General features: G+C 52.7%; 1 protein-coding gene across 1 annotated transcript; it reads right to left on the minus strand.

Moving 5' to 3' along the window:
- Positions 1-16,091: 16,091 nt before the first annotated feature.
- On the minus strand, positions 16,092-25,574 carry LOC144929607 (C-type lectin domain family 10 member A-like). Its single transcript, XM_078849666.1, has 9 exons — positions 25,352-25,574; positions 23,309-23,434; positions 22,695-22,757; positions 20,432-20,494; positions 20,143-20,205; positions 19,098-19,187; positions 18,088-18,233; positions 17,866-17,972; positions 16,092-16,537 (listed from the first exon to the last, which is right to left on the minus strand). The coding sequence occupies exons 1-9, from the start codon at positions 25,440-25,442 to the stop codon at positions 16,390-16,392; spliced, it is 897 nt and encodes a 298-aa protein (XP_078705792.1). The 5' UTR covers positions 25,443-25,574; the 3' UTR covers positions 16,092-16,389.
- Positions 25,575-27,059: the final 1,485 nt, after the last annotated feature.

Below are 27,059 nucleotides of genomic sequence, written 5' to 3' on the forward strand. Positions count from 1 at the left end.
TCTGGGGTAGGAGTTTTCTCATGGTTAAGGCTACAATTATGTCATGGAGGTCACGGACATGAGGCCTTTCCCCTCCAATTAGATCTGTCCCTCAATTATCCCCACCCCAGAACTAACCAGGGGGCAGGGAGCTCCCTAGCCTGATGCGGGAGGAAGGCCATGGGGCACTACCACCCGAGGCCTGCGCTGGGCCCTACCTGGCGAGGCTCCACTGCCCAGGCCTGTCTTCTCCCCACAGGGCTTGGCCATGATGCTGATCTTCTTGACGTCATGGAAGGCAGCAGCGTGGGGCGCGGTGGCGTGGACGGGGAAGGCCATCTCCACCACCAAGCCTCCCTGGCTCCCCCAGCGTCAGGGCCTGGAGGCTGGCATAGGGCTCCTTGGTCTCCAGGCTCGACGCCTGCTGGGACTGGTGGGCCATGTTCGTGGCCGTGATGGCAACACTCTCCGGCTCCCGCTGCACCTGGATCACCTTGACCAGGAGTGGGGTGGGTCAGAGATGGGAGGTGACTGTTCTCCTCTACTCGGCATGGGAGAACCGTGACCAGACCTGGGTGCTGCGCTTCAGGAAGGATGAGGACAAATTGTACAGAGTCCAGAGGAGAGCAACAGATAAAAAGTTACAATACTATAGTATTCTGCGGGGCCCGAGGGCCTGGGGCAAATTGCCCCACTTGCCCGCCCACGCCCCCCCCCCCCCCGCAGGTGGCCCTGATGATCAGAGGTTTAGAAAACATGACCTGTGAGGAAAGGTTGAAAGAATTGGGCATGTTTTGTTCAGAGAAGAGATGGCACAGGGGGGGACATGCTAACAATCTGCAAATATGCAAGAGGTTGTTATAAAGAGGACTGTGATCAATTGGTGCCCATGTGCACCAAGGGGAGGACAAGAAGGAATTGCCTTAGTTAGCAGCAAGGGAGAGTTAGGTTAGATATTAGGAAAAAGCTTTCTAACTCTAAGGATGGTTCAGCACAGGAACAGGAGACCTAGGGAGGTTGTGGAATCCCTGTTATTGGGCGGGTTTTAAGAACAGGTTGGACAAACACCTGCTCGGGATGTTCTAGGTGCACTTGGTCCTGCCTCAGCGCATGGGGGTGGATTGTTTGACCTCCTGAGGTCCCTTGCAACTCCACATTTCTGTGTGAAGATTGTGTGAAGTGATGCTAGGTCCTCTGCGCCGTGGTCAGTATCCCCCATAGGTACTCAGCAAGGTGAATGATTATGGGGCTGGGAGACGTGGTAGGGCAGAAGGAAGGAGAGCAGGGCATGCTGAGAAGACGGTGCTCTCATGTATGCTGTACTGTCGGTTGATACGATATAATGCAACAGGACATGAGTCGACTTGGCTTCCTGTCTAAGTTCTTGAAGATAAGGAGGTTGCAAAGCTCAGAATCCTCAGAACTCGACCTGCCCTGACAGCGTCTGAGCCACCATGGGAACCCGAGGTGACGTGTATCCATTGGGTGAGTGGAACAAAGTCCATGGGCTGAACTCGGGTGGGGCTAGGAGAGTCCAGAGGGGCCCACGGGTCTGTCTGCAGTGGGGCTGGAAGGTGAATATTCCAGCTCGAAAGACATAGTCGCGCTAGCTCTCATCTAGCTAGAAATAGAAGTGTTGCCATGGGGCAGGAGGGGCTGGCCGGCCTGAGTGTGTACCTGTGGTCTTGGATGGGATCGTAGTCGGGGCAGGGAGCCTCTCCTGTTGCTTGCCCAAGCGTGGCCATGCTTCCATTTTTGGCATGCCAACTAGGTCAGAGGAGGCCCGGGTATGTCTCCTTGAGCTAGAATTTACTCCTAGGTGTAACGTGCAATTTCCTCCACTCCCTCCAATGCTCATGTTACACCAACTGAGACTCCATTCAGATTCACTGAAACACCCTTAGATTTACCTGGCCAGATTCCTGGGGCTGGCTGAGATGGGCTCATCTGAGATGGGCTCACTATGAGACCAGAGCGTGGAGGGGTCCCAGATGGCTTTCCACCACTTTCACAGCTTCTGAATCCCAGGGGATAATAGCAGATCAGTCTGGTTAAATCTATTTCTGATGATATCTCGCATTAGCCAGGAAACCTGTCAGGATCAGCACATATGTAGTAACAGGCAGGGAGTTACTCTCATCGGAATGTTCCAAAAATAAGGACAATATATACGGGACAAGCCTAGGAGGTGCCGTCATGCTCTTGGTACCTGGAATTCCTGAGTCCAGAACAAAGAGCCAAGGGGTACCGTATGGTACCAGAAAAACAAGGTAGAAAGATGGTAGGTTAAGACTAGCCTCAGAGGATACATACAGTACCTCTTTCCTTGTAAACAGGTTGAGTATAAAAGGGACAGCTTTAGGGGTCTGACTTTGGATGCAAGCCTTTTTAGTAAGGTGAATTCAGCACTGCTGCAGGAGACGGGTTCCCAGAAATTGGAGTTGTATTGAACCTTTGTTCCTGTAATATGCTGTTACTGACTTTTAACAATAAACCGGACAGATACTGGTTATTTGGTCTCTAGTGCATATTGCAGAATGAACCAAAGTGTGGTTGAGCAATTGAACATATGGTTTACCAACAGAAGGGAAAACCCCGAATCTTCGGAACTGGAAAGGTTTGTGGGCTGCATCCCGTGGCGGCACTGATCAGCTGTGCAGCGGAGCCACCAAAGGCACCACGGATGAGCTGTTTGGAGGGGCCACCAATCAGCTGTTCCAGTTGTCTCAGAGCCGCAGCCACCAGCGTGCCCATGTCTGGCCCTGGGAGCAGAGCAGGGGCCGTGTCAGAGTTCCCTCCCCACTCTGAACTCTAGGGTACAGATGTGGGGACCTGCATGAAAGACCCCCTAAGCTTATTTCTACCAGCTTAGGTTAAAACTTCCCCAAGGCACAAATTCTTTGCCCTTGGATGGTACACTGCCACCACCAAGTGATTTAACAAAGAATCAGGGAAAGGGTCACTTGGAGTTCCTAGTTCCCCAGTATATCCCCCCAAGCCCTTACACCCCCTTTCCTGGGGAGGCTTGAGAATAATATCCTAACCAGTCGGTTACAAAGTGATCACAGACCCAAACCCCTGGGTCTTAGGACAATAGAGAAATCAGTCAGGTTCTTAAAAGAAGGATTTTTTTAAAAAAGATAAAAGAATCACCTCTGTAAAATCAGGATGGAAGATAACTTTACAGGGTAACAAAAAGATTCAAAAACACGGAGGATTTCCCCTCCAGGCAAAACTTTAAAGTTACAACAACAGGGATAAACCTCCCTCTTAGCACAGGGACAATTCACAAGTTAAAAGATACTCTAATGCATTTCCTTGCTATTACTTACTATTTCTGTAATATTAGATGTAACATTTCAGTGGGAGCTGGATTACTTGCTTGGTCTCTCCCTCTGTCACCGGGGAGAACACACACAGAGCACCAAACAAAGCCTTTCCCTGCCCCCCAGATTTGAAAGTATCTTCTTTCCCCACTGGTCCTTCTGGTCAGGTGCCAAATAGGTTATCTGAGCTTCTTAACCCTTTACAGGTAAGGAGGGATTTTATGCTACCCGTAGCTGTATAGTTATGACACGCCCCCCAGATCACAGATGGTGCTGGACAGCCTGCTCCACACTGGCTGTGGTTTCTTCCTGGAGCTCTAGGAGAAAACAGAATTAATAAGACACATGCACCTCTAGATATACTGCTGACTATAGAAAACCTAACAATATTTTCCACATTTCAAGAATGATTTTAACCAGTTGATTCTGGAGAACTTTCACGGGAGAGTGCATCAGCCACTTTGTTAGAAGCTCCTGAAATGTGTTGTATTTCAAAATCAAAGTCTTGGAGAGCTAAACTCTATCGAAGGAATTTTTTGTTATTGTCCATGATGGTATGAAGCCACTTCAGTGCAGCATGGTCGGTTTGCAGGTGGAAACGCCGTCCCCAAACGTATGGGCATAGCTTTTCCAAAGTGTACACAATGGTGTAACGTTCCTTTTCGCTGATTGACCATTGGCTTTCCCTCTCAGACAGTTTTTTGCTGAGAAACACGACAGGACAGAATTCTTGATCCGGTCCTTCCTGCATTAAAACTGCTCCCACACCACGCTCAGACACATCTGTGGTTACTAGGAAAGGTTTGTCAAAGTCTGGGGCCCTTAGCACAGGGTCAGACATGAGTGTTGCTTTAAGCTGGTTAAAGGCCTTCTGACACTCTTCAGTCCACTGAATTGCATTTGGCTGTTTCTTTTTGGTTAGGTCTGTCAGTGGGGTGGCGATTTGGCTGTAGTGCGGTACAAATGGACTGTAATATCCGGCCAAGCCTAAGAAGGATTGGACCTGTTTCTTTGTCTTTGGGACAGGCCACTTTTGGATGGCAGTCACTTTGACCTTTAGGGGGCTGATAGTTCCTTGACCCACCTGGTGTCCAAGGTAAGTCACTCTGTTTAGGCCTATTTGACACTTTTTAGCCTTAACAGTTAGTCCTGCCACCCTTATGCGCTCAAAGAGTTTTTGCAGATGCTCCAGGTGTTCTGCCCATGAATCAGAAAAGATGGCCACATCATCAAGGTAGGTGACTGCAGATTCTCCCAATCCTGCTAGGAGACTTTCTACAAGTTTTTGGAAAGTGGCGGGTGCATTTTGCAGCCCGACAGGGAGTACATTCCATTCATACAGCCCTACATGTGTGGTGAAGGCTGATCTTTCCTTGGCGGATTCATCCAGCGGTACCTGCCAGTACCCCTTGGTTAAGTCCAAGCTAGAGATGAACTGGGCCCGTCCCAGTTTCTCTCATAGCTCATCTGTGCGTGGCATTGGATAGTTATCTGGGTGAGTTACAGCATTTAGCTTACGGTAGTCCACGCAAAAGGGTATCTCCCCATCTGGTTTGGGAACTAGAACCACTGGAGATGCCCATGCACTGCCAGAGGGGCAGATTACACCCATCTGTAGCATGTCCCGGATCTCCCATTCTGTAGCAGTTTTGGCTTGAGGAGACACCCTGTCAAGGTTCCTCCCCCACTCTGAACTCTAGGGTACAGATGTGGGGACCTGCATGAAAAACCTCCTAAGCTTATCTTTACCAGCTTAGGTCAAAACTTCCCCAAGGTACAAAATATTCCACCCTTTGTCCTTGGATTGGCCGCTACCACCACCAAACTAATACTGGTTACTGGGGAAGAGCTGTTTGGACATGTCTTTCCCCCCAAAATACTTCCCAAAACCTTGCACCCCACTTCCTGGACAAGGTTTGGTAAAAAGCCTCACCAATTTGCCTAGGTGACTACAGACCCAGACCTTTGGATCTTAAGAACAATGAACAATCCTCCCAATACTTGCACCCCCCCTTTTCTGGGAAATGTTGGATAAAAAGCCTCACCAATTTGCACAGGTGACCACAGACCCAAACCCTTGGATCTGAGAACAATGAAAAAGCATTCAGTTTTCTTACAAGAAGACTTTTAATAAAAATAGAAGTAAATAGAAATAAAGAAATCCCCCCTGTAAAATCAGGATGGTAGATACCTTACAGGGTAATTAGATTCAAAACATAGAGAACCCTTCTAGGCAAAACCTTAAGTTACAAAAAAGATACACAGACAGAAATAGTTATTCTATTCAGCACAGTTCTTTTCTCAGCCATTTAAAGAAATCATAATCTAACACATACCTAGCTAGATTACTTACTAAAAGTTCTAAGACTCCATTCCTGGTCTATCCCCGGCAAAGACAGAATACAGACAGACACACAGACCCTTTGTTTCTCTCCCTCCTCCCAGCTTTTGAAAGTATCTTGTTTCCTCATTGGTCATTTTGGTCAGGTGCCAGCGAGGTTACCTTTAGCTTCTTAACCCTTTACAGGTGAGAGGAGCTTTCCCCTGGCCAGGAGGGATTTCAAAGGGGTTTACCCTTCCCTTTATATTTATGACACATCTGGTATGGTTGGGCTCTAATTGGTTGAGCATTACCTGTGTCAATGGAGTGGTATGCCCGTTCAGTCAGTCCTGGGGTGGCTGAGAACATCAGCGTGAAGCTAGTGCACAGCTCCTTGATCTGTTGGCGCTGCATACATCTGAGGGTCATTGAGAGGTTCACCTCTTCCACGCCACCATCACTTTTTCCTTCCTAGTAGACGCCTTCAGGCCACTCAGCGTCATCTCCTCCCTGGGCTGTAAACTGACAAACCTTTAATTCTCTGGAATAAAAGGGCTTTAGAGAATTAACATGGTACACCTTAGGCTTTAGGTTTGAGGTGGGGGATGCTATGAGATAGTTAACAGCTCCCAGGCGCTCCTGGACTGTAAATGGCCCTTCCCATGACGCTTCCATCTTATGGGCCTGGAGCGCCTTCAAGACCATGACCTGGTCCCCTACTTTAAAGGAATGTTCTCTGGCATGTTTATCATACCAGGCCTTTTGCTCTTCCTGAGCATCTTTTAGGTTTTCTTTAGCAAGGGCTAAAGAGGTTTGGAGGGTGTTTTGTAGGGTGTTTACAAAGTCCAGAATGTGAGTTCCTGGAGAAGGCGTAAACCCCTCCCATTGCTGCTTCACCAACTGTAATGGCCCCTTAATCTCGCGGCCATACACAAATTCAAATGGTGAAAACCCTAAACTGGTGAAAACCCTAAACTGGTACAGCCCTGTAGGCAAAGAGCAACTGCTGCAACACTAGGTCCCAATCATTGGAGTGCTCATTTACGAATTAACGTATCATGCCCCCCAAAGTTCCATTAAACTTCTCCACCAAGACATTTGTTTGATGGTGGTAAGGGGTGGCAACCAAGTGGTTCACCCCATGAGTTTCCCAGAGGCTTTTCATGGTTCTTGCCAGGAAATTAGTTCCTGCCTCTGTAAGGATGTTGGAGGGCCAACCTACCCTGGCAAAAATGTCTGTTAATGCCTGGCACACACTTTTAACTCTGGTGTTGCTTAGAGCTACTGCTTCTGGCCATCGGGTGGCAAAATCCATGAAAGTCAGTATGTACTGCTTTCCTCTGGGTGTCTTTTTTGGCAAAGGACCCAGAATTTCCATAGCTACTCGCTGAAATGGGACCTCAATGATGGGGAGTGGCTGGAGAGGGGCTTTGACCTGGTCTTGGGATTTTCCCACTCTTTGGCACACCTCACAAGACCGGACATAGGTAGAAACGTCCTTGCCCATTCCCTCGCAGTGGAAGGACCTCCCCAAATGGTCTTTGGTCCTGTTCACCCCAGCATGGCCACTAGGATGATCGTGGGCTAAGCTCAAGAGCTTTACCTGGTACTTAGTTGGAACTACCAACTGTTCCAACTAGTATAAAAGTCCTCTTTCTGCAACAAACCGGGATTGATTAGAAGAGTTGAGAGGCAGTGGGTTGCTCCATGCTGCCGTCCAAGCCCCTAGAGGCTTTCATCTTCTTTCTGCTTGGCCTGGAACTGTTCCCTTGATGCTGGAGACACCAGTTCTTCACTGGATTGTGGACCTAGGCTTGGTCCCTCTGGAAGCGATATAGGGGATGGGGCGGTTTCTGTTGACGGTGAACCGCTCTCCGCTGGTGCACTATGGGGTATTTCAGGCTCTGGCTGAGCCTCTTGTGTAGGGTTATCTGCTGCTGCCAGTGCAGGCTCAGGGGTGCCAGCTGGTGTTGGGGTTGTAGACAGGGTTGCAACATTGGATTCAGCGCTGGCAATGGTTCTGGTGCCGGTGGCTCTGCCCATTCTGGTTTTGGGACTGGTTCTGGTTGGGTCTCTGGGACTGCATTCACTGTTGCTGTTGCAGTTGTTGGCAGGGGGTCTGGTTCCACCACCTCAGTCTGGGTCTCTGGTAACACAGACGGGGCCCTGGTAGAAGGCTCAGGAACAGGGGTAGGTGTGAAGGCTTGCTTAGCATGGCTGCAGGTGACCATTCCCACCCTCTTGGCTAGCTTCACATGGTTGGCCAAGTCTTCCCGCAGCAGCATGGGAATGGAATAATCATCATAGTCTGCAAAAGTCCACATTCCTGAACAGCCCTTGTACTGGATAGGCAACTGGGCTGTAGGCAAGTTTAAAGAGTTTGACATGAAGGGTTGAATCGTCACTTGGGCCTCTAGGTTGATGAATTTGGGGTCCACTAGGGATTGGTGGATAGCTGACACCTGTGCTCCAGTGTCCCTCCATGAGATAACCTTTTCCCTTCGCTCTGAGGGTATCTGGGAGGCATTTGGGCCTGAGGACCTTTGGTGTGATTTCGGTGTAATGAACTGCAATTTGTTGGGGTTCTTGGGGCAGTTGGCCTTCCCATGCCCCAGCTCATTACATTTAAAACTGACTGGTCACTGGGGTGAGGTGAGTTGCTGGAGACTGGTGTGGTGGGACAATAAGGTGTTTGAGGTTTTCCTTGGGATGTAGGTGGGGCCTTGGGCTGCCCCCCAGTGGTAGGGTGTTGTTTTGGGTTGCCCCTTCTGATATCTGCTCCAACTCCTCCTAGCTTTTTTCTTTTCTGCCACCTCCTCCCATTTGGTTTCGCTCTCCCCAACCTCGATTACAGTTTTGGGCTTCCAATCTAGGATGTACCTTTCTATTTCCTCAGGAACACCCTCTAAGAACTGCTCTGTTTGTGTTAGGAGAGACAGATCTTCCTGAAACTTCACGCTTGCTCCTAATATCCAGGCATCCCAATTTTTCACAACGTGGTCGGCGTGCCGGGAAAATACCACGTCCGGTTTCCACCTTAGGGCTTTGAACCGCCGACGGGCCTTCTTGGGTGTTAGCCCCATCCGAATTCTGGCCTTTTTTAAAAAAAGTTCATAGCTGTTCATATGTTCCTTAGGCATTTCAGCTGCCACCTTGTGGGTGGGGATTTTTTTGGAATGGGGAGCAGTACCTGGAGAAGGACTGTTAGGGTTATCTGCTAGACCCAGTTTAGCCCTTCCCAGCTCTAAGCGCTTCAGCTCTAACTCCGTATCCAAGCGTTTCACTTCTGCCTCCAAGCGTTTCGCCTCTTTCCCTTCCTCTGCTTCCAACTCCAAGCACTTTAAGGCCATTTGTCTTTCATGTTCTTTCTGTCTCTCTTCAGCTTCAAATCTGGCTAATTCTAGTTTCTTTTGGACCTCACTTTCTGTCATCCTAGCCTTCCTGCACTTAGCCTAGAGCTGGAAAGAAAAAAAACCCAGAAACCCAGCTTGTGAATTCCCTTGCAGGAACTTAACTACTCTGCCCACAGGCAAAGAAAAAGAACTCCAGCTGCTCTCAGCTAAAAAAAAAGAAACAAAAAGTGTCCTTAAAAAAACCCAAACTTCCCTAGTTTTCAAGTAATTTTAGATGTATCATTTCAGATATCTTTTTAGGAGATGGTTTACCTGCTTGGTCTCTCTCTTTTTCCAGAGAGGGAGCAACCAAAGAGAGCACAAACAAAAGTGCTCTCCCTCCTCCCTCCAGATTTGAAAGTATCTTCTTTCGTTTTGGTCCTTTTGGTCAGGTGCCAACCAGGTTATCTGAGCTTCTTAACCCCTTTCAGGTGAAGTGATTCTGGACCTCTGGCCAGGAGGCATTTTATGTTACTGCATACATAAAGGTCGTTACCTTTCCCATTATATTTATGACATACTTGTATCTCAATATGTTTGATTCTAAGTAGCCTTAGTGAAGCATTTGGTCAGCTTCTTGAGAATGGGCACTTACTGAGAATAGTCCTATCAAGAAACACTTAGCTGACAATGGACTTTGGGAGACGCCAATCCACATCTGAGCTTTCCTGGGAACGTTCAAACTAACATGTAAACAATGGTGTCGGCCTGCAAAAAGCTGAATCATTCATGGATGTGTGACTTGCCCAGGTGGCTACAAACTCCATCTTGTTGCTGTGACTGCACAGGAAAACAAAGGGGTTTCTGCCCACAAGGGAGAGAATATAAAAGGCCCTGGAAGCCTCTCCATTTTGTCTTCAGCTGGCTTAAGAGATGCCTGAAAGAGACTGGAACAGAGGACAGTAAGTTTAGGGGTGTGAGTGATTGCTGAGCTCAGACTAGGAAGGAGTCCAGTCTGTGAAAGAAGCTTATTAGAGTATCTCTAAGGGTGAGATTTACCTGTATGCAGTTTCTTAATGTACTAATAAAATCACTTTTGCTTATTACTGAACCCAGAGTTAGTGACTAACACTTGGGGGAGCAAACTGCTATGCACATCTCTCTATCAGTGTTATAGAGGGCAGACATGTGGGGTTTAGGCGCCCAGAAAGACTGAATACTGGGTGCTGGGAAAGTCTCTGTTAACGAAGAAGCCCCTGAGCTGAGTGGATCTCAGATTCAGTGAACTGCAGTGGGGCGTGGCCCAACCTCTTGCTCTGTGCTGTAATTGACTGGAGTGTCTTACTCAGCAAGACAAGAGTAGAGGAAAGCCTTCTCTGGCAGGGGCGTATGTTCTCAGTGGTATCCCAGCACATCTTGTGACTGTCTTAAGGGGGTTTCTGTGACCAAACCTGTCACACCTGGAGTTTAGCAGCTTGCCTTAAAGGGGGTTATGTGAAAATCCTCTTAATGTGCCAGAGGTGATTCTGGATGTAACTAAAACACAGAGGGAGTTTGTTGTGGCTCCACAGAGCAATGCTTCTGTAGAACAAGAAAAAGATGGATTGTTGCTTAGAAAGGCTCCTCCTGAAGAGAAAAATCTTTGCTGCAACTGATGGGTGTGGAAGTGAGAGGGGAGCGCGAGACAACAGCCCCCCCCGCAAGGGTCCCCTGGGCTCATCGTCTCTTCCCGCCTTAGGGGCAGGGCCCGCGGGGGGCCCAGGGCGGCGCGCCAGGCCCCGCAGCACCAGCCCCCGCTCACCAAATTGCTGCTGTGGAACAGGCCGGGCGACGCTGGAGCCAGCGACCCGCGCAGCGGCCCCTGGGGCTGTTCTCGGCCCGTGGCCGGGCCCCCGAGCCTGGACCCCGCAGGGACCCCGGCTGGGCCCGGCTCCAGCAGCCTGGCCCCTGAGCTCTGCGCGCGGCAGGAGGCGAGCCCACCACATGCCCCCACTTCCCGCTATCCCAATGGCTTCTTGCCCCCTGGGGGAATCACGTGATGGGGGGGAGGAGGCGGGACCAGCTGGGGAGGCTTTGCCTGTTTGTAGCACGGGGCGGGGGGGAAGCAGCCCCGGCCCCCGATCCCGCCCAGGTGATTCCTCAGCTGGCCCCAAGCGCTGTGTCTCCCGCCAAGCCCGCCCCCTTCACTCACCCCGCCCCCCCGCTACAGTTCTGGCTCTTTGGGCCGCCACCGGGACCCTCGCGCACCTAGGCACCGCCCACGAGGCTCCCCATTGGCGGTGGCCTCCGGCCTCTCCCATTGGCTCCCAGGCGCTATTTAAGCGAGGAGGTGGTGGTGGGAGCATCAGAGTGGATCCCTGGCTGGCTGCCATGTTGTACCTGCCTCCTGGGTCCAGTCCGGTCCCTTCCCTCCTGCCCTGTTTCAGATCCTCTGGCTACTGACTCCAGCTCCAGGCTCTATTCCTGACTCTGACTGTGGCTCTGATCCTTGGCTTGACTCCCACCTCTGGTTCCTGAGCACCCTGGCTCTGACCATTAGGCCTGGCTGCTGGTGGGCTGTGATAGCTCCCCACCGCCCTGCACTCCTGAACCCAGAGCGAGACTCTCCTGCCCCCTAATCCCATGGCTCATCTAGAGCCTGATCCTCCCCCAGAGCCCTGCACCCCTAAACCGGAGGGGTATCCTGCAGCACCCCATCCCAGCTGGGTGCTCATCCCCTGCCGACACCCATGTGGGTTCTGTCCCTGTTCTCAGCCTGGGACATTAAGGAGAGGAAGACCAGGAACGTACGATAAAAGCCCAGAGAACACCTCCTTGGGGGTCAGTTTGACCGAACTGCAGCGCTCGGGGGGACAGTGTGTGTGTGTGGAGGGCTCTCCATGGCCCATCTGGGCTCTACGCAAGGGGGGGTGGGCTCTTGCCTCCTTGGGGCAGGAAAGAACAGGATTTGGGGAGGAGGTGATGCCACCTCAGATCCCTGCACCCCATAGTAATCTCTAGCTCTTCAGATCATGTTGCAAAAGCGACCTGGTCTCACAAAGTCCCCAGGCTTCACCAGAACATCTCGAGCTCCTGGCTCATGCTGGACCCACACTGTTGGGCGCAATTTGGTGGCCATGATGACTAGGGTGGGGCTCAGGGGTGACCGGTTCATGAGAGGGGGGATCTGAAAAGGGGGGAAATGGCACTGATAACCCTGTTCTGACCACACCCTGGCTCTTACCCTTCCCCAGCACTGAGCAGGACGCACTTTGGATCAAGCCTGACAATAATTAAAGGGGCAGGGATCGGTGTGTAGCATCTTTAGCTAAAAGAGCTTTTCTCCCTGCTGTGTCTCAGGCATTTGAATTAAATGGGCACCCGCAAAAATGAAAAGGATGAAGCTGAAGGGTCAAACTCTGCTCCCAGTTACACCAGTGTAAATCTAGAGTGAAGGCATTAGTGTGACTCAGGATTTACACTGGTGTAAATGGGAGCCGATGTTGGATCAAATAGGTTCTAAAACTTTGTCGGCAAATAATCATGTCCCCTGCCAGGCAGTGAGGTTTCCCCTGCACAGGGTGTGATGCTGTCAGTCCTGCCAGCTCCCCAGTCACCCCCGGGGCATCCATGGATGGCAGGGTAGGTGAGACCCCCATTTCTGATCTGTTTTTGAAAAGAGAAAAAAAACAAACTGCTTTTTGAACTTTCTTCCAGCACCACGAAGGAGCAAAAAGGGCGGGAACCCGACTGCCACCCCTAGAGAATGAGAAACACATGGAGCAGCAGGTTCCTCATTAGCCAGCAAAGGAGCTGGCATGTCTCACTGCAGGGAGGGGACAGACCCCCAGCCCATGTTCCTGGGTCCTCCTGGTCCCGCTGAGGTTCTCCAGCCTGGTTGGGCATCTGCTCTGGGCCCCCTCGGATCTCTCAGTCATGCAGGCGTCTTCCTCTCTGGGGCCAAGGGTAGCGGGCTGGGTGGGTGCCCCGTGTGCTCTGCTGTTAGGTCCAACTGGGCTTCCTGCCCCGTAAGAGGGTGTCTTATACATGCGGTGACTCAGGCTCTCCTGTGGTGCAGCCTGCGTGGGCAATGTCAGGGCCCCGCCCCATCACCCTGCCTCCTGCGTCGGGCGGTGGTGACCCTGAGTGAGTCACAGTGTCAAAGAGGGAACAGCTCTGTTAGGTCCCATCTGGTCCATCGTCCCAGAGCAGGACTATTCTCCCCAGGCTAGTTTTAAATATGGCATAACCGGCTGGGTTGTCGGGATCAGGGATTGAACCCTGGACCTCTGGGGTGAGTTGCTACGACCTGAGCTAAAAGAGGCACTGCAGTAGCAGTCTCATAAACATCTCTCTGGTGTCCCACCACTGCAGGGAGACAGGGTATGGCCATATGGGTTAGGCAAATGTCCCTAGCCATGGAGCTCCCAATCGGCCCCCAAGGGAAGTGATTCCCAGGGGCAGCATCACACAGTATTTCCTGGTGTGAGTATAGTGGGTGAACAGTGAGGTGGCAAAATGTGAAGAGAATACAAAACTATTCAAGCTAGCCAAAGCTGACGGCAAAGGGATACAAAAGGATCCCAGGAAACTGGGTGACTGGGCAACAAGATGGCAGATGACATTCAGTGGTGACAAGTGGCAAGTAATGCACATTGGCAAACATAATCCCCTCTACACACACAAACGGATGGGGTGTAAACTAGCTGTTACTACGCAAGAAACGGATCTTGGCGTCATCGTGGAGAGTTCTCTGAAAACATCCACTCAATGTGCAGCGGCCGTCGCAAAAGCCAAGAGAAGGTTAGGAACCACTAGGAAAGGGCTAGATGATGAAACAGAAAATATCATTGTGCCTCTATTTAGAGCCATGGTACGACCACACCTTGAATACTGCATGCAATTCTGAGTGCCCCATCTCTAAAAGGATATATTAGAATTGGAAAAGATGCAGAGAAGGGCAATGAAAATTATTAGGGAGCTGGAACAACTTCTGTATGAGGACAGATTGGAAAGACTTGCACTGTTCAGCTTGGAAAAGAGACATTTAGGGGGGTTATGATAGAGCGCTGTGACATCATGAGGAAGTGACTAGGGAAGTGTTATTTACCCCACTGCAAGAACCAGGCGTTGTCCAAGGAAATTATTAGGCAGCGGGTTTAAAACTCACAAAGGGAATTGTGAAGGCCAAAAGCATAACAGGTGTGACAAAGTTCCGCCTCTACCTTGGTGGGTCTTGCGCTTCTTGGCGGATTTGCTCGCCTTGGAGCTTCATGGCAGCCCTCAGCTTGGCTGTTTTTCTGAACCCACAGTCCAGGTCGACTCCTCCTGTGTCTGACCAGGAGTTGGGAGGATTTGGGGGGGAACCCGGGCCCGCCCTCTACTCCGGGTTCCAGCCCAGGGCCCTGTGGCATGCAGCTGTCTAGAGTGCCTCCTGGAACAGCTGTGTGACAGCTACAACTCCCTGGGCTACTTCCCCATGGCCTCCTCCCAACACCTTCTTTATCCTCGCCATAGGACCTTCCTCCTGGTGTCTGATAATGCTTGTACACCTCAGTCCTGGAAGATTGGTCCAGCAGTGGCTATTAGCCAAGATGCTCAGGGACACAACCCCATGCTCTGGGTGTCCCTAAACCTCCACCTGCCAGAAGCATCGGACACTTACCACTGTCAGAGACAGGACACTGGGCTAGGTGGACCATTGGTCTGACCCAGTGTGGCTGTTGGCCTGTTCCTCCTCATCCTCCACCTATATGAGGCCCATGGCTGGATGAAGGCGTAGGTGCTACAAGCCCATGGCTAGGGCCTCAGTTCCCGGAATCATGCCGGGATAGAGGGATTGAGACTGTTATCCCGTCTCACCCCTAGGCAGGGCCCAGCATGAGAGCTAGGCACCATTTTTATTCCACTTCAGCCCAGTGTGATCCCCAGTGGCTCCCAGCAGATCATGGGGCTGCCACCAGCCTCTGGCTGCAGATGAGACGAGACCTCCTGCGGTCCCAGCACAGCCTGTCTGTGCATGTGTGTACGTACGTCTCAGCCCTCTGGTCAGTGCACACCCAGAATTACACAGAGAAACAAGTCAGTTTACACCAGCACATGTTCTGAGTCCAAGGTAGCTGTATTCCACACAGGGTCGCCCTCCGCAGCCCGTGTAGCACTGAGGGCCCTCTCCACGCACATGGCCACAACCACACAAGCATCTCAAGGTGGGTCTAAAGCCTCCATTCGCCAGCTCGCCCGGCCCACGGCTGGAGGAGGCATTCTCAAACCCATTTCACAGGAGGGTCAGCAGAGCACAGCGGGAAGCAGCCACCTGGAGCTGAGACCTGACTCCCAGCCCCCCCCGTTTTAACCACTGCCCCCAGCTGCCTCCTCCCCCATATGGCACCAAACTGGGGACCGCTGGGTTCACACAGCAATGGGGGTTCAGAGCGGGCGGGAGACATGGGGGCCGGAGGCAGGCGGCAGGGATCGCAGAGGAGAAGGGGCTCGCACTGCGAACAGCAAGTCTGTAAACATGAAGCAGTGGTGAACGGGGGGCAGGGTGGCACCGGCAGAGCGTGGAGCATCTCCGGTGGGTGGCCGCCGCGGGAGAAATTTGCCCCTGTATGGAGAGGGAGCACACGAGCCCTCTGGGCCGTAGGGTTGCCACGTGTCTGGTTTTTGAGTGGAATGCCCGGTTGAAAAGGGACCCTGGCGGCTCCAGTCAACACCACTGACCGGGCCGCTAAAAGTCCAGTCTGTGGCACAGTGGGGCAAAGGCAGGCTCCCTGCCTGCCCTGGCTCCAGGTGGCTCCTGGAAGCGGCCAGCATATCCAGCTCCTAGGTGTAGGGGCACGGCCCCCGCCCCAAGCACCAGCTCCACAGGTCCCATTTGCCAGGACCTGCGAGGATGGTGCCCGCGTGTGCAGGCAGCATGCCGAGCCCCCTGCCCCTTGGCCTAGGGGCCAGACATGCTGGCCACTTCTGGGAGCCTCCTGAAGCAAGCGCTGCTTGGCAGAAGCCCTCACCCCAAACCCCCTCCCGCACCCAAATCCTTCCTCCCAGAGCCCGCACCACTTCCTTCACCCCAGCCCCCTGTCCTAGCCCTGATCCCCCTCCTGCACCCCAAATCACTCATCCCTGGCCCCACCCCAGAGCCCACACCTCCAACCGAAGCCCGCACCCACTCCCGAACCCCAACCCCCTCGGCCACAGCCTGGAGCTCGCACCCCCCCTGGAGCCTGCACCAGTGAGTGAGGGTGGGGGAGAGCGAGAGCGAGCAATGGAGGGAGGGGGGATGGTGTGAGTGGGGCCTCAGGGCTGGGGCAGGGCAAGGGAGTTCAGTTTTGTGCCATTAGAGTAATCTGGCAACCCGAACGGACTGGTGTGGGGCTGGAACGGTTCTCAGGCCTCATGGGTCGGGGTACATTTCAGCCAGTGCTCAGAGCAAGGGCGGGACTCCGGCCATCTAGACAGAAGCAGCTTTTTCGCAGATCCACCTGTAGTGCAAGTTGCAGGGCTCGTCATTCCACCGGCCGTCCTCGTGCAGGTGGGCGCAGTCCTCATCTCTGATGTGAAAACTGTACCTGTTATTGGGCTCCCCTGTGGCCCAAAACCTGAAAGGGAAGGAAGAGAAGAGCCCTCCAGCCGTTGGACCACCGGTTCTGGCTGAGATGCTCCCATCTATGTGCTATCTGGTAACCGGGTTCCCCCTCAACGTAACCTAGAGCAGCCTCAGGGTTGGTCTAACTTATGCTCAGGCCCCTGCAGCATTGTGGGCAGCCAAAAATAGCCAAAGCCCAGCTGTGCTCCAGCCCCACCCCTACGTAGGAGGCTTTTCTGCTCTTCTCCAGGCCCTTGAGCCCTGGGCAAGTGTGTGTGTGGGAGATTACGTTCCCTTTATGGCCCCTTGATGGCACCAGAGCTGCATAAAGGGGGGTCTCAGGAAAAAGGAGGGAACAACATGGCCTCTAAGGAAGGCAGGATGACCTCTCCCTGAATGGGGTTTTGTGGCATTTTCACCCCCAAACTCAAGGGTTCATTAAATTCCCCCCACAAACAAACAGATTTTTTTATTTTGAATTATCCAAATCAACACAGGTCTGGGGAAAGTGTCACCTGCTAGCAGAGCAGGCCTCATTACTGGGCCACTAGAGGATAACAACCTACTACCAGTTAATGGAGCTGCTCCTCGGGCTCAATAACGCCTAGCTTGGAGAGAGCACCTTTCAACAGGGGAGAGAAAAGCACTTGACAAAGCATCATTTGGCCATTTTGCAGCAGGGGAAACCGAGGCACAGAGTGGGGCAGTGACTTGCCCAAGGCCACCCAGCAGGCCAGCAGCACAGTCGGGAATGGAAGCCAGCACTACTGAGTCCCAGAGCAGGGCTCTAACCACTGGGCCAGGACGTTACTGTTACAGGCCCTCAGTTCACACCCATGCAGTGGAGGATGTCACCTTATCAGTGGTTGAAGCTGCCACCTGCCCAGGCTATGGCAGCACAAATTTCTCCTTGCCATGGTGGCTCAGACCTGCCCTGCCTTGGAGAGACCCTTCTGTAGGCTGAGAGGGGCGCTCCGTCCCCTTGGCCCATTCAGTCCTTGGCCCCTCGGCTGTGATGGCCGACAAGCCCCCAGTGCGATCTGTGGATGCCTTTCCCACTGGGAACTGGGCTGAGACCCAGCAAGCTCGTTTCATACAGAGGGCACCCAGCAGCAACGCCATGTAGTCGCTACAGACCTGGGCCCGATTCGAACCAGTGACCTGTGGGGGACTGATAAAGGCTCGAGTCGGTCAGTCGTCAGGGCATGAAATCAAACCTGAGTGGTGCTGCCCCAGGCCTCAGCCTTGGAGCTACTGAGGTGGAAAGCGCCTGCAGGAGCAGGGGCAGCTGGGGAAGGCCAGGGGCAGGAAGGGGAGAGCAGAGGATCGCCCCATGCTTACGTAAATGCCGCAGGAGTATTGTCCACCCAGCGCCAGACCCCTTCAGTCCCTTGGTCTGTGAAGCCGATCCAGTGACGAACAGAATCAGCTTTAATGGCCAAGTAATTCTAGAGAGGGGACAGCACAGAGGACTGGGTGGTTAGAACTGGAGCATAAGCTAGGCCTCATGGCGGCCCCCTGCATGGGTGCATTTTACCCGAGGAGGGGGCCGGAGGGTCCTACCTGCTCCCTTTGATCGTCGATCACCACCAGATCGGCAGTCTGGCTCAAACAGGTCCTTCTGGCCACCGGCCAACCCTGGGCAGCCGAGGAGAAAAGGTAGCACCTCCCTCGGTACTGCTCCCAGCCAGGCTGGCACTGGGAAGTGCCTGCCGGAGAGAACACAGCAGAGCCAGCACGTGACTCGGGAGGTATGGGCGAGAGGGGCTCCCCACCCTGGATAAACCCAGCGAATGCCTTCAGCAGCTGCCAGGTACCGCGGGAGCTTCCTTCAAGCAGGCCCTGCCCCAGGAAAGCATTTCAGCAAGGGCATAGCTGTAAGGTCACTGGGAGAATATTTGCCAAAAGAAAAGGAGGACTTGTGGCACCTTAGAAACTAACCAATTTACTTGAGCAGTGAGCTGTAGCTCACGAAAGCTCATGCTCAAATAAATTGGTTAGTCTCTAAGGTGCCACAAGTCCTCCTTTTCTTTTTGCAAATACAGACTAACACGGCTGTTACTCTGAAACCTGGGAGAATATTATTCACCCATTTTATGCTTCCTCTAAATGTGGAGGAAATTCTGAGTCACTTCCCGATGGAACAGATCACTATTTACTCTCTCAGCTTGCCAGCAGGTTTTTAGACACTTAGCTAATGAGAAGAGAGAGATGGATGGGTAGATATAATAGAGACTTTGCTTAATACGCTGCTGAAAACATTAAACTGACTCTTTCAGCACAATCCTTCATATAACGCCGAGGGAAGAGCGCCCCCTAGGACCGTGGTGGGGGATTGCGCTCAGCACTGACTGCGAGGGAAGACTGCCCCCTACAGATCCCTCATTCCCTACGGCTTCAACAAATAGGAAGGCCCCCCAATGTTCGCGAGGGGCTGAGAGTTATTCAGTATTATTATCTGTACTGCCGTAGCCCCCCCAATCAGGCCCCGTTGTGCTAGGCGCTGTACAGACGCAGAACAAAAAACGGTCCCCCTGCCGCGAAAAGCGAGCCAAGGCTGGCGTGTATCTCACCGTTCCCTTTCTGTGCGGCATCCAGGATCTTGTAGGTCTCGGCCCTGATGTCGTCTCTGTCATGTTTCGCTTTGGCCAGATCCCTGGACACTGGAAACAGAACACGCCGTCATGTATGGGAATGGGTCCCATCCCTTTAAATAGTTTGGGAGACTCGAGTGGCGCTCACCATATTCTGTGCATCCAAAGCTGCCAGAAGTTAGCCAGAGCCGCGGGTGTGTGCAGCTCGGCCTGGCGTGTCTGTGTACAGACCGTAAGCACCGGGATTTGGGGCCTGTCTGTGACACTGAAATGGGGCCCCTTTCTCAGCAGCGGGAGGCACCAAGCTTGTTACAGTCGGTCCGATATAGTCATTAGGGACTGGCGACCTGGCCGAACACTCCAGCAGAAGCCCACCTTTCACCAGGGTCAAATTTATTCAGCTCAACCCTGGTCTCTCTCTTTCCCCAAACCCCAGCAGGAGCCCTGCCTCTCCCCCCTCTGCCCTGCCCCCCAGTTCCCTACCCTTGGCTCCCCAACACCCCAAGCTTATTATACCTGGGCCTCCTGTTTCTGCCAAGCCCTTGAATCTACCTGCCTCCCCTCAGCCCCAATGGGTCCCCATCCCCCATATCCTCCCAGCTTTTCCCCAAATGATTCTGGGGCGCAAGAAACAGCCTCTCTGGAGCAGCCCAGCCCAAAGAGTTCCCTGAAGCCCAGACTGGGAATCCCTGGCACTAAAGGGTTAATCGACTTTCCCCCATTCAGAATGGGGCCCCTGGTGCACACAGAGCCCGGGGTGCAGGCTCTGGGGGTATTGGTTGCGTCCCCACTGGGGTCCGCAAGGCTGGGACTTGGCCCTGAATTTCCTGCCTTGGTGCCTCCATCTCAAGGAACGAATCACAAAAGCCGCTCGTTCAGGCTGGATCCGGTGTGGGGGGGATCCCAGATTGCCACGGCCACCCAGGGCTGGGATTCTCCAGCCCCATCTCAGCTTCCTGCTGCTGTTCCCCCACCCCGGCCTTCCTCCGCCTGAGCCCCGCTCCACACCCCCGCCTGTCCTCACCTTCCTCTCTCAGCGTGGCCTGGTCCGACTGCAGCCTCTTCAGCTCTTTGGCCAGCTCCTCCCCTGAGAGACAAACAGAGCCCATCACACTCCTGGGGAGTCTCGGGGACCGGGGCTGAGCGGGAGTGGGGAGCGGTGGAGATTGGTCAGGAATGGGGAATGGGGTAGGGAGGGGATTGTGAGGAGGAGGAGGAGGAGGAGGGAGGAAGGCCAAAGGGGTGAGATGAGAGGTGCAGGGGAGTCAGAGAGGGGACGTCGGGCTGTGGATCGTGAGGACTCTGGTACGTACCAGTGCGGTGCATGGCGGATTGATTGAAATGAAGCATCCCCAGTTGCTTCGCCATCTCGGAGCCTGGAAGAGACAGAGCCCGGTGAGCTGGGAACCGTCTTTCTCCCCCGCACTGGTCACGTGGGGCAGGGCCATGTTCCCGAGCAGAGCGGGTCTACGAGGGCCGCCCAGGGCTGGTTTCCTTCCCCAGAGGAGGCTGCATGTGGGTGGATTTGCTTTAACCCCCGAGGCCCTGATAGTCATTAAGGCTCCAGATGGGAGTGAATTGCCCCAGGCCAGGCAGTGAGGCAAGGTTAGAACTCAGGGCCCCCTGACTCCCTGCCCTGTGCTCATTCCCCCAGACCCACGGACGTCAGCCAGCCCTGCCTAGGGGAGAGCCAGTTAGTGGGATTAGTTAGGGTCCCCCCTAGACTAGTGAGTAATGGGGCACCCCATCAAGAACAGCCTTTGCAAGCAGAACGCCCTGAAAAGTCGAGAGATGAAGCTGAGGCTCTGCAGAGCTGCGGTGCTCAGTATCTGGGCCTCTGGGACTGAATTGTGGCCCAGCACCGTCGAGATTGGCAAGAAATTGGGCGCCATTCAGACGAAGCGTCTTCAAACGATCGAAAGCATCAAATGCCTGGGATGCAGGTCGAATGAAGGGATCTGCTTTCTAACGAATCAGGTCCTGCTCGACTAGACGGTCGCCCAATCCTCTCTCAGGCGGCATGGTCATCTGCTCCGAAGTCCTGCCAACTTCCCTGAGAGACTCTCTTCGACTTTGACCCGAGGAAAGCTGGATGGGAGACCTAAAACGTGACAGCTGTACGGTGTCAGAGACCCGTCCCTCACCGGCATCCTAACTCATAATGCGCAGCTTTGGCTCAGGGCAGAACAGCATGGAGGCCCAGAGTGCCTTCCGTCACCTCTATGCTGTCCAAACAGCAGCAAGAGAACTGACCAGCCCTCTAGCCTAGGGAAATTCTATTAGTGTCTCCATGTCCTGGTGCAAATCTCTAGTGTCGACACACAGCACGGGGCTTGCACAATGCCATTCCCTTTTGTAATTCACCAGCATGAGACCCACCGGAGTGAGTCCTGCTTTGCACCAAGGAAGCACGTCTACATGAACGGGTTTGCATCACCTTTTAACCATCGGGGCAAAGTCTCAGTGACGGGGCGGATTTTCCGTCACTCGGAGCTTTTAACAGATTGGGCCTCTCTCCCGTAAAGCACTGGTCTACTCCACCACCCAATATGGAATCGCTGAGTGGCCTCCTCTGGCCTGGGCTCTGCAGGAGGTCAGAACAGATGCTCCGAACAGTCTCTTCTGGCCGTAACATTCATGGGTTTGTGAGCTACCAGGGTGTACATTTCCCTGCTGCAGACAGGCTCTTAGCTAAATAAAGCCTGATCCAAACACCATTCAAGATCATAGGAGTCTTTCCCTCAGGCTTAACGGGCTGAGATCATTAATCAGTGATTTGGGGTGCAACCAAAACAATAAGAGGCTTGATATGTCCTGTTCCCTTGTGTTCCCGCATCTGTTTGCCTGCCTCCACCTCTTGTCCCTTGTCTAATACTTAGGTCGGAAGTGACCTGGGGCAGGGACTGTCGTTTTGTTCGCTATTTGTGCAGCGCCCAGTGCAATTGGGGTCTGGGCTGCGAGTGGGACTTCTACCTGCTACCGTAATACACCTAATAGTGTTATGCTGGAGGGTGCTGTTGACTGCTCTCACTTGGGTCTGGGATCCACAGACAATGACAGACCTCATTAAAGCCAATGGGTGCCAAGTGTGGGAGGAGCAATCAAGCCCCTGTAGGCCGTGAGATGGCTGCAGACAATGGAGGAGACTGCCCAAAGCACCAGGCTGCATGGCAGGTTAGAGCTGAGGTGGGTCGGCCTGAGGGTGTCATAGGTCGCAGCCCAGGTGCTAGGAAACCGGCTGCCAGCTGCATGGGTGGAAGGATGAAGGGGCTGTGAGTGGGACCCTGGGAGGAAGCAGAGAAAGAGCTCCCCAGGCACAGAGCTCGCTGGAGGGGCAGCTGTGGAGATTTCTGAGCAAGGAACCTGGCTGCTGCTGTTAGTTCCTGCCCTGCTCAGTAGAACAGGACCCCAAGAAACTAGTCACCCCAAGTCACAGTGAGAACAGACCTGCCTGGGAGCAGCGTTTGCCCCCCTCACGGGAATAAACGTGGCAAGGCCTCAGATTTTGCCTTGGGCCAAAGGGGTAGCAAGAGTAATACCAACAAATGGATGCCTGGGAGAAAGATGAATTGTTACCACTGGCTCTGAGCATGGATTGATCAGTCCGCATCTGCTCCAGCTCCTTGGACATCTCTGCGCCTAGAAAGAGGGACAGACGTCAGCTGTTGTTTATATGGTTTTGGGGGACTCAGAGTAGGGGTGGGTTTTCAGTTTGGAGTCACGGCCCAGGGAGGAATGCTGCATTTCTATTTCCCAGCTTCCCACTGCTCACTTGTGTCTGGGGGAGACAATCTCCCAGTCCTCTCTGAGCCACCCCTGCCCTTGCGCAGTCTGGCCAACCCCAAATGTTAAAAAAATCAGAGATTGGCTTAAAGATCATGAGCTTTGTAAAAAATAATAAATTTTGGATCCCTTTTCTTTGCCTTCTGGTTCCTGAATTGTCACGTCACTTTCTCATTATGCATTATGTGCATTATGGGGGATTATACCCCAACCCCTGCAGCATCCCACGCTGGCCATTGACAGAGACATGGGCTGGGGATGGGAGGGACATGTGGAGTGATATCTTGGCCTTGTTGAAGCCAATGAGAGTTTGACCATTGACTTAAAGGAGCCAGGATTGCACCCCTGGGCTTTTCCACTGGGACTGTTCCTCTGTCATGGTCCTAAATGCTCTCCAGGATACTTACACTTCGCAATTGCCACGGCGAGGAGCACGGCCCACAGCACGAACGACACGGCATGCAGGGCGTAAAGGGTGAATATGGACTTTGCCGCCCCCTTCGGGCCCCTAGGAAACTGCAGCCAGGCATTCCCTGGAAGGGAGCAGCAGAGATGGGGCGGTTAGAGCACCAATCCCTGCCCCATGGGGAAGGCACGAGCGAAATCAGCAGTCACGGTTATTCACCTTCACTAACTCAGAGTGATGGACGTGCCTCTGGGGTCAGGCACCTTGGGCACCGCAGGGCAATTCACACCCTAGAGGTTGGGAGGGACATCAAATAGGAATTGGAACATGATTTTGTGTATTTCCATCCAGCCACCCCTGTTCTATCTAATCTCTCTATCCCCAGGACATCTAGAGTCCATCCACCGTCTCAGGCTTCCATCACTCCTGTTACCCTAGCAGTGAGAGAACCCCATTTCCTGGGAGTCCCCTGTGTTTTCCCAAAGATCCTTCGGGGAACCAGGCTGGGCGGTGCATGTGAGATGCTGTGAGGATTCCCAGGTGTTTCACTCTCCGCCCTGCCCCTGTCTCCTCTATCCCCTTTGACTAGCTTCCACCATCAGCATCCGGCTCCATGGCTCAGCTCTCTGTGTACATCTCCCCCCGCAGCCCCAGCCCCTGCTCGACTTGTGATCCCCTCTTGATGGCTGCCTGTACCCTGCCTTGGCCTCCTCTCCCAGTGCCTGGAGCTTCCCCAGCACTGTCCCCCAAGAATCCTCCCCATCGTGCCAAAGACTCATGCGTCATGAAGACCCCCAGCCAGCGAGGCTGCCCCCAGCTCTGTGCCACTGTCCCCTCTGCTGTAGCCTCCTACAGTGCCCTGTGCACCCCAGCCGCTCCCCAGCCTCAGCTCCTGTCAGCGGGGGGCTTCGGAGGGGAAGGAAGCAGCTGTGTCCCCAACCCCCACATCAGCCTCATCCCACCCATCACCCCCCTTTGCTTCCCAGGCATGAAAATAAAAAAGAGGAAGAAAAGAACTGAAACTCTGCTGTAAATGCAGAATTGTTTCTACCCAGAAAGCACGTGACGCCTTCCCATTGCACAACCCGGGACATGCTGCCTGGTCAGCAGGACTCCGGGGCTGAAATGCAGCGGGCAGGACGTGTACCTCTGGGCCAAGGAAAGGCACTGGGGACAAGGCTGCTGATGGCACGACTTGGGATGTGTATGAGAGCCCTGCATGGGACAATTATTTTAATCCCGCTCTAGTCCTGCTCTGCAATACGCAGGCCCACCCGCTCCCGCATTGTTACTTGTGTTTTTATCCTGCTCCCACCCGTAAAAACCTTAGATCCCGCAAATCCCGCAGGAGACACAGATCCCCCCATGCTACTAAAAATACAAACCAAACAATAACCGTCAGGTAACCTCATCTGTCTAGATAGATAGATCTCAATGAAGTTCAGTTACAATTTTTAGCACTGAAAGAATAAAACTAGAGGGTGATCAGACTGAAGTCTTGGACACTCTGTTTACCTTCCCCAGACCTGAAGATGAGCTCTGTGAAGCTCAAAAGCTTGTCCCGTCCACCAAGAGAAATTGGTCCAAGAAAAGATATTACCCCACCCGCCTTGTCTCTCACACATCCTGGGACCAATACAGTTACCGACTATCTATCTATCTGTCTACCTACTTTTAGATCCCTCGTTTCTGTACTACCCAAGCACCAAACACAAACATCTGACAAAATGCTGCTGAACCAAGTTGGGAAGTCCAGCCTGGTTCTGTGCAGCGCCCTCCGGCTGCGATGTCTGAAAAGCCACATCCCAGAGTAGAAACCTGCTCAGTTCCCACCCCATCCCCTTCCGGAGAACAGGGGCCCCTTCACGGGTGAGCACTGCACAGCTCTGTATGCCGGGCCCGATTCCACAGAGCTCCCTCAAACCGCCCAGCCCTTGGTTTCAGTGGTGTGTGAGAGCTGCGGGATCGGGGCCTGTTATTCAGGAGTCAGCTGATTGGGAGGAAGCGACGGTGGGATCTCTCACTATTGCAGCCCGGGTGTTACCTGCTCTTCCAGCTGCCATTTCTGCCTCTTGTTCCTTGAGCTCCACTCGGTCAGACTCTTCACACTTCTGGTAAATGCGGTCGAAAGCCATCGCTCCAAGCTTCTCCCTTTCCCGACTCTGCGCCGGTGAGTTTTATAGCCGCAGAGCCTCTGAGCAGCTTTCCCTGGAAAGGAAACACATGCACCCAGTCACCCTTCCCCTCTTCAGAACTGCAGAGATCCGTGTCCCTGTCACGTCTCCCCCAGCGGCTGGGAACCTTCGTACAATCAGCGTTCCTGGAAACATGTGAGGGGGTACAACCCACCTCCCCCCCCGCCCAAACCATGACTCAGTGCCTATTTTGCTTCATTCTTCAGGTTAATGGAGACCAGATACTCGGCACAATTAATATTAACAACTGCGGGAAGGAACACAAGCCAAACTCGCAAATGATTAGGTTAAGGGATAGTTTAATAAGTTAGATGTATTCAAGACGGCAGGGCCCAATGCAATTCATCCTACTTAAGGAACTAGCTGCTGAAGCAATCTTCAGCCACTAACAAAGGAATGGTTTCTGTTCCTTCCTGACTGCATACTTCTGGTTCCAAATGAGGTGTGTGGTTAGCCACTCTGAGGTTCTACTGTAGTGAAAACAAGAGTAAGTTTGCAAACAGAAAAGGAGGACTTGTGGCCCCTTAGAGACTAACAAATTTATTTGAGCATAAGCTTTCATGAGCTACAGCTCACTTCATCGGATGCATTCAGTGGAAAATACAGTGGGGAGATTTATATACACAGAGAACATGAAACAATGGGTGTCACCATACACACTGTAATGAGAAGAAAAGGAGTACTTGTGTACTTGAGTACTTTCCTTTTCTTTTTGCGAATACAGACTAACACGGCTGTTACTCTGAAAACTGTAATGAGAGTGATCAGGTAAGGTGAGCTATTACCAGCAGGAGAGCGAGGGGGGGGGACGGACCTTTTGTAGTGATAATCAAGGTGGGCCATTTCCAGCAGTTTACAAGAATGTGTGAGGAACGGTGGGGGCGGGGGGAGGGGGGATAAACAAGGGGAAATAGTTTTACTTTGTGTAATGACTCATCCACTCCCAGTCTCTATTCAAGCCTCAGTTAATTGTATCCAGTTTTCAGAGTAACAGCCGTGTTAGTCTGTATTCGCAAAAAGAAAAGGAGTACTTGTGGCACCTTAGAGACTAACCAATTTATTTGAGCATGAGCTGTAGCTCACAAAAGCTCATGCTCAAATAAATTGGTTAGTCTCTAAGGTGCCACAAGTCCTCCTTTTCTTTTTGTATCCCAGTTTGCAATTTAACTCCAATTCAGCAGTCTCTTGTTGGAGTCTGTTTTTGAAGTTTTTTTGTTGAAGAATTGCCACTTTTAGGTCTGTAATCGAGTGACCAAAGAGATTGAAGTGTTCTCCGACTGGTTTTTGTATGTTACAATTCTTGACGTCTGATTTGTGTCCATTTGTTCTTTTACGTAGAGACTGTCCAGTTTGGCCAATGTACACGGCAGGGGGGCATTGCTGGCACGTGATGGCATATATCACATTGGTAGATGCGCAGGTGAACGAGCCTCTGATAGTGTGGCTGATGTGCTTAGGCCCTATGATGGTGTCCCCTGAATAGATATGTGGACACAGTTGGCAACGGGCTTTGTTGCAGGGATTGGTTCCTGGGTTAGTGGTTGTGTTGTGTGGTGT

The sequence above is a fragment of the Lepidochelys kempii genome, chromosome 20 (assembly GCF_965140285.1).
Source record: "Lepidochelys kempii isolate rLepKem1 chromosome 20, rLepKem1.hap1, whole genome shotgun sequence".
NCBI lineage: Eukaryota > Metazoa > Chordata > Testudines > Cheloniidae > Lepidochelys > Lepidochelys kempii.